Source organism: Ovis canadensis, chromosome 18 (assembly GCF_042477335.2).
Source record: "Ovis canadensis isolate MfBH-ARS-UI-01 breed Bighorn chromosome 18, ARS-UI_OviCan_v2, whole genome shotgun sequence".
NCBI classification, from domain to species: Eukaryota; Metazoa; Chordata; class Mammalia; order Artiodactyla; family Bovidae; genus Ovis; species Ovis canadensis.
This window is the reverse complement of record NC_091262.1, coordinates 82,555,175-82,565,282: the sequence shown is the minus strand read 5'-3', so window position 1 is coordinate 82,565,282 and position 10,108 is coordinate 82,555,175. Positions and strand designations below refer to the sequence as shown.

Genomic DNA, 10,108 nt, shown 5'->3' with positions numbered 1-10,108 from the left:
TTCCACGCAAATGTATTTATTTCTCAAGTCAAAATAAAAACAAAAATACCTGGGCCTCTAATGTGGACGAAGGATCAGGTGTCTCTTTACCCATCTTTTCTGCCTCTTCAGTTTGCCTTTGTTTCTATTTTCTGTCTGCTTTCAATTGAAGACTGAAAACACCGCCTTCTGTGTTTGCTCCTGGAGTTTCCCAGACTTGCTGGGAACCGGGAGCCCCCCCGCCCCCGGCGGCTGCAGCCTCCATCTGGGCTCTGTTCTGTCTGCTTCCCGTCACTGCTCGGGTGTGAGGATGGATTTCGTGTTTCAGAATTCTCAGCGTTCTCGGGTGCACCTTGAGCGATACTTTCCCCAAAGCAGCGGGGGTCCAGGTCTTGCAGACCCATCGGAGCTGAGCGGGTCTTTGCAGAAGCCCTGAGCTGAGAGCGGCGGGCCTTGAGGAGGGGTGTTGGGGAAGCCAGGCACCCCCGAGTGCTCCCCTCACGACGGGCTCAGGGCTGGTGGGGCTGACTCCCGTGGGTTCGGTTCTGCCACCTAGCCTGCCCGTCCTCTTCAGGGGGTGGGTGGGCGCAGGGGGCGGCGGGTGTCCGTGAGGTTGGCAGCTGTGATGCTGGAGGGTCCCCAAGGGCCGCTGCCCCCGGAGGCGGGCCTCTGTCTGCTGGGCTCCCGGCTCAGGGCTCCCTGAGTTCTGAAGCCTGCAGGGACCCTGGAGACGGGTGCCCCGGCCCCTGAAGCCCTGGGGGGCCTGCTCGCACGGCACCCCGACCTCTGCAGCGGCTGCCGAAGTGAATCCACAGCAAGTCGGTCCCGACTTCCCTCCTTGGGGCCAATGTCTCCGGGAGGAAAGAGGTGGCAGTGTTTCAGCAGAAAGCCGGCGTCTCCCCACTTAGCCCGTGGGGGCGGACGGCAGGAGCCCAGGCCCCGTGTGGACACCCGTCTTCGAGCTGTGGGGGCTTCTCCCCCGGAGGGGCCTCCCTGCTTCGCTCAGGCCCCTCTCCCTCCCTGCATCTGAGGGGACCCAGGGTCTGTCTCCGCAGAGCCCCCTCAGTCTGCCTGCGTGGGCTACATGGTCATGGGGCTCCCAGGCTCCACACAGCCCACGCGGGGCCTTTGGGACCCAGGCCCAGACGGCCGCATCCCGAGGGCGGCGACCCTGCCTCTCAGCCCTCTCGTCCCCTCTCTGCCTCCCCCAGGCCAGCAGCTTCGAGGGGCCAGGTGGCGCACATCCCCTGGACAAGCGGGGCTCCCCAGGCCGGGGGCGCAGCGCTGGTGGCAGATAAGCTGGGGTGCTGGGCCCCCCTCACGTGACTGCAGGACAGAGCGCACCCCCGAGCCACCTCTCCCGGTTTTGGGGTCTGGGCTTCAGGTCCCCAAGCAGCAAAGCCCAGTTTCCTTTCCTTCTCTGGGTGCCCCGGAAAGAGGGAGGGTGCCCCCGGCTCCAGGGGCTACAAGCAGCCCAGCCCAAGGTCACCGAGAGTTCCTGCCGGGGTGAGGGGGCGCCTGAAGGGTAGCCCTAGGGGCTGGAACCCGTGGGTGCCCGGGTTTCAGTGGTGACATTCTTGTTTGAAGAAGACCTCCCGGTGGATGCCCCTGGGCCCTGGGGGGCGGGCGTCGCCGTCAGAGCTGCAGCAGGCAGCGCCAGCAGTCCAGGGCAGCCAGCCGCAGGCGCAGGAGGGCGGCGAGGAGCCGGGCCCGGAGGTCCTCCAGGGCCCCGGCCACGGGCCCGGCCTGGCCGCAGCACACGCCCAGCACCAGCGCCAGCAGGACGCAGGTCGTCAGCCGCAGAAGCAGGGAGCTGCCGCGGGGCCGTGGCCGGCTGGGCGCTGGGGGCCGAGGGGGGAGGTTAGCACAGCCGGCAGGCCTGACCCCGGCCCCGGCGGGGACCCCGCGGGCGCCCTTCCTCCCACCAGCGGGGGCCGGTGCGGACCCTGCCGGGCTCCCGCAGGGGCTGGCAGCTCATGGCAGCTCAGTGACCCCCAAGGTCCCCGGGGGCCTGGGTCTCCCTATCCCTCTCTGGCCAGTGGGCTCCTTGCAACGGGGGCCTGCTGTGGGCACCCTGCCCTGCGCCCTCCCGCGGTGGGCAGTGAGGGGCAGAGGGCGGCCCTGGGGAGCTGCTGCCCACCCACGTCCATCAGGGACCCCAGCTGAGGGCGGGGCCCTGCCAGGGTCTGGGGTGCTGGAGCCGTGGGGGCGGGGCCTCTGGGGGTCGAGGGTGAAGGCTCTGAACTTACCCTGGGCAGCGGCGGTGGGCTCCCTGCAGGCGATGTCTGGGGAGGAGAGTGAGAGTGGGCTTGGGCAGGGAGGCGCCTCCCCTCTCAGAAGGTGAGCCCGCTCCACCAGCCAGGCTCCCCCAGGGTGTCCCCCGTCAGTCTCCCTCCTGAGGACCCTGAGTCTGACCAGGTCAGACAGAGCTCCCCGCTTTGCCGATGGAGACGAGCTCCCGCAGGTCCTGACCTGGCTGGGTGGTCCACCCCCTGGCTGGCCTCTCTGCCAGTGCCCTCCCAGGGTCCCACCCAGCCTCTTAGGCTTCAGGTTTCAGCTTCCAGATGCGGGGCGCCTCCTGAGGGTCCCGGGGGAGGGGTGTGTGTGGAGTCTGCAGGGGTCCTGGGGCGAGGGTGGCCAGACGCCTGGCCTCCTATCCATCCTGCTTGGCTCACTGGAGGCCCCGGGCCAATACTGGAGGCCCCAGGCCAATGCTGACCGGGCCCAACTCCCCGTCTGAGGGTCTCTGCTTTCGGGATTCGGGAGCTCCTGGAGGTGGGGCCGATCTGGGAGGGAGGGGCAGCTGAGTGTGGGGGCAGGGCCCCTGGTGGAGGCCTCTCCCGCTGGTTACCACCGGCCTCCACAGGAGACGCTGACATGTGTTGGGGCGGCAAGCTGCACTCACAGCTCGGCAGGACTCGGAGTCCCGTCCTTAGGGGCCGTGGCAACAGAATCTAAGATGCCCCCACCCCCACCGGGTCCCTGCCTTTGTGTGGTCCCCCCTTCTTAGCGTGGGGGCCTGGGACACGCTTCCACCAGCAGGACACGGCAGAGGGGCCAGGGTCCCGCAGCTCCGACGGGAATCCCCATGAGGCACCGAGTCAAGAGACGGGGTCTTGGGTGGGCCTGGCCCCATTGGACGAGCTCTCCGGGCAGAGGGTCTGGAGGTCGGGGAGAGGCTCCTCTGCTGCCCTTGGAGGTGGAGCTTGGAGGACGTGAATTCTGTAATAACCCGGTGTGCTTGCGCCAGGGGCCTGGGCGCCGGGTGAGGCCCGGTGCTGGCTGACTCCCTGGTGGCCGCCTCCGTGAGGGAGGGCTGCCGCGGCTGTGCCCGGGGCCCCGGCCCACAGGGCTGCTGGGATCATCAGCGCGGTTGCTGAAGCGGCTGAGTCTGTGGTATTCGTCACAAGGCATCGCTAGCTGACACAGGGCTGTGGCCCACGGGCAGGGCTGGAGTAGGAGTGAGCTGGGCAGGGGTGGAGGGGGCAGGGGCACAGAGTGGGCTCTGGGGTGGCCCTGGGGCGCTGGGCAGGAGTGGGGAGGACCGGGGAGGTGAGCAGTGAAGGCTGGGGGGCAGGGAGGAGCTTCGGGATGCGGGAGGGAAGAGTGGGTGGGCGCGGGGACCCCTGCCCTCCGGCCTTTCCTCAAGAAGACAGGGATGGCCCCGGCGGCTCTGGTTCTAGGCTTCCTGTCGGTTGTGGTTTTCTTGACGGCCACTCAGTCCTGCCCGACCCCACGGGCCTGGGTTTTACTGTGAGGGCAGGGCCGTGACTGTGGGCCCCGCCCGCCCCGCCGCGAGCCCCCGCCCGCCCCGCCGCGGCCCGCTCGCCTCCTCTCTTACAGCGGACGGCCACCTCCAGGGGCTCTCGGAACCGCACGTGCCTCGTGGTCCTCCGCGGCTCATCCCCACGGCCACAGCGCTCCCGTGAGCTTCGTCTCAGGATTGAGGCGGGGCCCTTTCTGCCCTCCTGGAGGGTGGGAAGTAGAGGGAAGCAAGCGGAAGTGAGTGCTTCCCGTCTGGCCTCCCGGAGGCTGGAGAAGACAGGCAGCCTCGCCAGAGCGCCTGCTGCTTCCTCTGGGCTTTGGCAGGGGGACCCCTGGGTGGGCGGAGGGCCAGGCCTCCTGGTTCTCCCAACTCAGCCCTCTCCCCCTGGGGTTCCTGGGGCAGAGACCACCCCCTCCCTCTCTCCTTCCTCTCCCCACCACCCACAGAGGCCCAGCCCTTGGACCAGGTGCACGGGGCCCTGGGCCCCCAGAGACCAGCGCCCTCCCTGGGCCCTGCCGCACCCTCCCCGCCCTGGGTGTCGGTGAGCCTGGAGCCGCCTCCTCATTCTTTCTTGTCTGATGCTGAGTCTCTGGCTGGGAGTCGGGGCTCAAGGCGTGCGCTGCAGTCTTCATTTACGGGGACATGGTCCTGAGATAAGCAGACATTATTTATCACCCAGGGTGCACACACAGGAATAAAATAAAAGGGGGGGAGATTCTTTCCAGAAGCTGAGCTGGCATCCGCCCACCCCTCAGCCTCCCTTCGACCTGCTCCCGGCGTGGAGGAAACTTGCTTGCTCAGAACCGCGTGGTCAGTGTCCTCCCCTGCTGCCATCTTCTGAATCATCAGCTTTACCGGCTGCGTAATATTCCGCAGGGCTGACCCTGTGATTGACGACCGTGCTCCTTCATTAGTGGGGATGTCCGGGAGGTTTGCATTTGACTGTTGCCACTTGCAATTGTTTTGAGGCCACAGATAAGACTGCAGTAAACATCACTGCTGCTTCCTTCCCGGGGATGCTCCAGGCTGAAAGCCGGCATCCAGGGCTGGGCTTCAGCAGGGCTTCGTGGGGGCTGGGAAAGGCCTCTCTGGCGTTCATGGGGGCTGGAGCTGCTGGGCCCAGCCCTCAGGCCCACCCAGACTGTTTTTCCCTCTGTCTTTTTGTCCCTCCCTGTCTTTCTCCCTGGTGTTTAGAGTGCTCGTGTAGTAAGTGTAAGGCGGTACTGCCCCCTCTGGGAGCCTCTGAGTGCGGTCTGTCTAGTGTGAATTTTCTTTCACGTCCTTTGAAGGGTCCTTGACTTTTGAGGCCTCCCTCAGTCCTGTGCGGGTGAAGCCAGGCAGCCCCAGGCCTGCTTTGAACCTGTACAGCAAAGTGGGTGCCGGGGGTGTGGCCAGGCCCTCTGTGCCCCGTCCCCATGGATAACAAGAGCGGGGTGGCGTGGGAGCTTCTCCCCACCCATCCCCAGCCCCAGGCTCTGCTGGGGCCCTGCTCTGGGGTCCTGGGTGGGCCTTCCTGCTCCCTCTCTATGGAGGCAGGTGTCCGTGCTTTATGAGGGGTATCCTCCAAGGACCCCGCCCCCAAGGGTGGAGGTGGGGCTGAGTGAGGCGGGAGCTGCCGGGTCGGGGAGGGGTGCCCGGGGTGCCCAGGGTGCCTGGTCTGGGGAAGGGCTCTCTCCATCTGGGAGATAACAGCCCGGCCATTCAGTTATTTCAAAAAGGAGCAATTTTCTCCTGTCTCAGCGTCAGGCTTTTTATTGCAAACAGGGTCACGGGGGTGGAGGGGATGGAGGGGGGGAGGCCTGCTCTCGCAGAGGCCCTGGGGGGCCAGGGCTCTGCCAGTGGCCCAGCGGTTGAACCCCTACTGGGGTTCCCAGGGCCCTGCCCCCAGGCCGGGGGTGGTGGGATGTGTGCACACCTGTGTGAGCACTTTGGTGAGTGTGCACGTGTGGATGCCCGTAGATGCACGTGTGTGAGCCCTCTGTGGACACGTGTGTGTGGGTGCACAGGTGTACCTGCATATGTTGGGCAAGAGTGTGTGTGCAGCTGTGCGTGACCACGTTCACCCGTGCGTGTGAGTGCGCACGTATGTGGAGCATGTGTGAGGACGAGCGTCAGTGTACGCGCCTTCTGTCTGTGCGCACACGTGCCAGTGTGCATGTGGGAGTGTGTGTGTGCCTGTACACGTGCATGTGCCCGTGACTGGCTGTGAAGGTGCAATGTGGTGAGTGTCCCTGGCAGCTCCGAGCCTCCGGGGCAGGCAGCCTCACTCAGCCCCATCCTGTGACCTTGTGTGACCTTGGCAAGCCCCTTAACCTCTCGGAGCCTCCCGTTCCTCAGCTGGAAACACCCCACAGCTCTGGTTGGGGTGAGTGTGGCAGCTCTTGCCAGGGCGCAGGGGTGACCGGGACCTGCCTGGGCTCACAGCCAGTCAGCCTGGGTCAGCTCTCAGGGAGAGGGAGCGACCATGCCCAGCACGGAGCCTGTGTGCAGGGGGAGCTCCCTGCAGGGTGCCCTGCCCGCTGTCTCTCAGGAGCCCCAGGCCCCTCTTGCTCCCATCAGCCTTCAGCCACACCTGCAGCCTCGCCCAGGCTCCAGCTTCTGTTAAAGGGCCCCCCGGCCCCTCCCCAGCGGGGAGGCCCCCAGGACTGGCCTGAGTGCTGGGCTCCACCCTTCTTAGGCTCAGTGGCCTCAGTCAAGCCTAGGGGCTGAACCTCAGTTTCCCCCCCAGGAACTCAGAGGAAGGCGTGGCTCTGGTCTGCCCAGCGGGTGAGGCTGCTCTGGGCCCTGCCTCCCACCTGCCCGCAGGCCCCTGTCCTCCCTGGGGTGGACGCCCTGTGTGGGGGCGGGCAGGCCCTGGGGCCTCCCGCAGGGGCGGCTTGTAACATGAGTGTCCTTCTCCGAGGCGGCCTCGTGACAGACGGGCGATAAGGGTGGAAAATAGCTCTGGGCCTGCAGAGTGTCACCCGCTCCTCCGCCCCCTGTCGGGGCAGGCACGGCCTGCTAGGCCGCTGCCTGGGGGGGGACCCTGTCCTTCCCTGGGCTGGAGACCTGCCCTGGGCACCCCCAGAGCTCCTGGGCCAGTCCTGGGGGCCCTGAGGGGGCCAAGCGAGGCTCCTCAAGGTTCTGCCTGCTTCCCAGGAGAAGGGGTCTGGCCAGGGTTGCCCCCCCGAGGATCCCCACCCCCCGATGGCCTGTGGGCTCTGGCCCAGCACCTTCCCTCCGTGACCTGACACCTTCGGGAGCTGGCGACAGTATCCATAGCAGTCCCCTGACCTGCCTGCTCCCCGGCCTCTGGGGGTGCAGGGTGGGCTGGGCCGGCCGGCTCTCGCCTGGTTCAAGGCCTTGGACAATGCCGAGCCCTGGGCCCCGGCCCCCTGGTGTCTGACCCGGCCCCACCGGGCTCCTGCTTCCTGCAGGCCAGGTGGTCTGCACCCTGTGTCTGTCCCCAACCCTGCCCCCGGCCCACTGGCCTCTGTCCTCATCAGGGGCCCTTCCTCAGCTCTGATCCCACCGTTGCTCCAGCACCCTCCAAGCCTCCCTGTGCCTGGCTGCTTGCGGGGCCCTGGGCTCAGGTGATGGCCAAGCTGGGCAGGTCCTGCAGCCCTCAGGGGCCTTGAGCCCGAGCTGGCAGGGCCTCAGCCGGCCTTCCCGCTGTCCTGTCCCTCGGGACACCGCCTCCAGGGATGTCCAGCCAGCGGAGGCGGGAGAGCCAAGCCAGCCAAGACCCCACCCCGGAGGCTGAGCTCATGCATCCCTCAGCTCACACACTGCTTACACGTACACATACCACACAAGTCATACACAGCACACACATGTACACACACACCCCTACACACGCTATGTACACACACACAACACAACTCACACACACACACCACACATGTACACACACACACCTCCACACTCACACACTATATACACATACACACAGCAGACACACTCATATATACCACACACATGTACGCACCACACCCATACACACACATGCACACACACACCTCCACACTCACACACTATATACACCCCCCACACATACATCCCACACACATGTACACATACACACACACCTAGATACACACACACACCCCTCCATTCTCACACACCGTACATACCACATATACACACACACTCAGACACACACACCACACACACCATCCCCATTTGTACACACGTACACACACACATGTATACCACACATATACACGTAACACACAGCACACACAAGTCACACACGTGTCTCCACACTCGCTGACACACACTCATGCCAGGCAGGCTCACCTGGGCTCCCGGCTGCCGCACCCGAGGTAAGCTTGCCCACCTGCACCCACAGTCCACTGGCGGTCAGAGCCTCTGGCAGAGAGGGAACCGGAGCCGGGGCAGCTTGCGAGCGGCCGAGAAGCTTCTCTTACACTACGGGGTGGCGGCTTCAGTGGCCCTCTGGACAGCCCTGCTGGAGGAGGCCGTCGCTGTGGGGCCAGTGGCCTGGTGGCATTTGACCCCTGCCCAGAGCGGCGGGCTGAATTCAGGGGCCTGACACCACGGGCTGTGCCTTTTCCGAGCTGGGGAAGGAGACAGAGGCTGTGGACGCCCCTGTGCCAGCTCGCTGCGGGCGGGTGGGAGTAGGGAGGCCGGCCGGCCAGCGTCCCTGGGCAGCTCTCAGCCTGGCAGCTCCCCAGATAGCACCGTTTCCGAATTGAGCTGGGGGAGGACTCCGGGGAGCCCCGTGGGCTGGTCTCACTCGCTGGGGCTGCCCACTGCCTCTGGCCCTGCCTGGAGCGGGGAGTCAGGGAACGGGAGCTGGCCGGGGGTCCCCGAGGCCCCTCCACACTGGGACGCTCAGCCTGCACATTTCTGGGGTGCATTTAGGACGTGGGGCAGCAGCAGGCCCTGTGATGTCTGTGTGTCCAAAGCAGGGGACAGCTAACCTCGGCCTTGAGCACCCCAGGTGATGGGGCCCATGGATCCCCATCCAGACCCTGACCACACTCACCCTGAGTTCCACCCCTGGGTTTTGCCCACCATCCAGAGTGCTAACATCAGGTTGGAGAGCTAACGCTCCCCGGGTGCCTGCACACAGCAGGTGCCAAATAAGTGGTGTGTCCTGAGCCCCCCACGCGCACAGTGGGAGGGATGGGGATTCCCTGGTTGAGTCAACTCAGAAAAGAGCTGTGTCCCTGTGTCCCGAGCTTGGTTCTAAGCAAGTCCCGAGACCAGAGGGCTGGCAGGGGTCAGGGTCCCACCCTGCCATCCAGACTGTGGTCCCTACTGAATGCCCGAGCTGTCCTGTGCCTCAGAAGGCCTGACCCGGGGTGTGGGCGGCGTGTGGAGGCCCCCGCATGGCTGCTTTGCCCACGCACGGCCTGGCCTCGGGCAGGAGCTCGGATGGAGGGACAGCAGGGCCCTCGGCTCAGGCCTGGCCCCTGGGGAGGCGCTCAGAGCGCCGGGGGCTGGGATGTCCCTGAAGGCACTCGCCACCCCCGCTGGGCAGACAAAGCACGCGGTCTAGAGGGGCCGGGCTCCTGGCGTCACGAGCGCCTGGCTCGCCTGGGGCTGTGCCCAGGTGAGCCCTGCAAGCCCCCAGCCCTGGTGAAGGAGACGGGAGGCCCCCAGCCCCAGGGCAGGCCCCAGTGTGCGCTCCGCCCACCTGCCGGCAGCAGGGTCCCCGCCTGCCTCCGTCTTGGGGCCTCTCCACCCTGAGCCTGACTCCTAAACGGGCATGAGCATCCCCTGCTCCCCGGAGCGGCTCTCACCTGGCTCCCTCCCAGCTCTGTGAGGGGCGGTGCGGGCCGGGCTCCACGGCTGCCCCAGCGAGTCGTCCAGCACGGTCCTGGCCCAGCTGGCAGCACCCCTCCTATGCCCTGGAGAGGTGGGCACTGGGTTGCTTGGGTGAACAGGGCCACGCCTGCCTGGCCTCCCACGGCTCCGGTCTGGAGCTGCTGCCTGCCTGCTTGCGGGGCCGATTTCTGGCCGGTCTATGTTCCCGCCCCAGGCCCCTCTGCCGGGTTGCAGAGCTCGGTCAGCTGGCAAAGGCTGAGCTATAATTACTCTCCTCTTTGGCAGAAATAGCAGCGACCCCAAGGACAGGCCGCTGGCCCCAGAGCAGGGAGGGGGTGACCGTTTCCCAGGCCCTGAGAGCATGGGCCGGGCCTGCAGACAAGGCGAGGGGTCAGTGCCCTCTCACTGCCCTCCAGGCCTACGTGTGTCCTCCCGGGCCGGTTCTGGAGACAAGCAGTTCTTGGAAAACCCAAGGGCAGGGTCAGAGGCAGAGTGTTGCAGGGAGAGGAGATGGGTTCTGACGTGGGGGCCAGGCGGGGTGATCACAGCGTCCAGCCGCTGACTGACCTGGCCCAGAGTGGAGCTCCA

At 66.1% G+C, this 10,108-nt stretch overlaps 1 protein-coding gene across 5 annotated transcripts; it reads right to left on the bottom strand.

The window, feature by feature from the left end:
• Positions 1-9,800, bottom strand: C18H14orf180 (chromosome 18 C14orf180 homolog). 5 transcript variants are annotated; one of them, XM_069558774.1, is made up of 6 exons: positions 9,496-9,800; positions 8,024-8,195; positions 4,267-4,393; positions 3,821-3,947; positions 2,229-2,264; positions 1-1,820 (listed from the first exon to the last, which is right to left on the bottom strand). In XM_069558774.1, the coding sequence occupies exons 3-6, from the start codon at positions 4,375-4,377 to the stop codon at positions 1,615-1,617; spliced, it is 480 nt and encodes a 159-aa protein (XP_069414875.1). In that variant the 5' UTR covers positions 4,378-4,393; positions 8,024-8,195; positions 9,496-9,800; the 3' UTR covers positions 1-1,614. The 5 variants fall into 5 exon arrangements, with proteins under 5 accessions (XP_069414875.1, XP_069414878.1, XP_069414874.1 ...); XM_069558777.1 differs by having other exon boundaries at positions 8,064-8,195; positions 9,496-9,784; XM_069558773.1 differs by having other exon boundaries at positions 8,024-8,192; positions 9,496-9,784.
• Positions 9,801-10,108: the final 308 nt, after the last annotated feature.

What these genes read in the sequence shown, in the direction of transcription:
- C18H14orf180 (XM_069558774.1), bottom strand. Translation starts at nt 4,377, where the DNA reads ATGAAGACTGCAGCGCACGCCTTGAGCCCCGACTCCCAGCCAGAGACT. An exon ending in CCTGGAGGTGGCCGTCCGCT is followed by an intron (nt 2,265 to 3,820) that starts GTAAGAGAGGAG and finishes TCTCCTCCCCAG; the next exon opens with ACATCGCCTGCAGGGAGCCC. An exon ending in GCCCACCGCCGCTGCCCAGG is followed by an intron (nt 1,821 to 2,228) that starts GTAAGTTCAGAG and finishes CTCGGCCCCCAG; the next exon opens with CGCCCAGCCGGCCACGGCCC.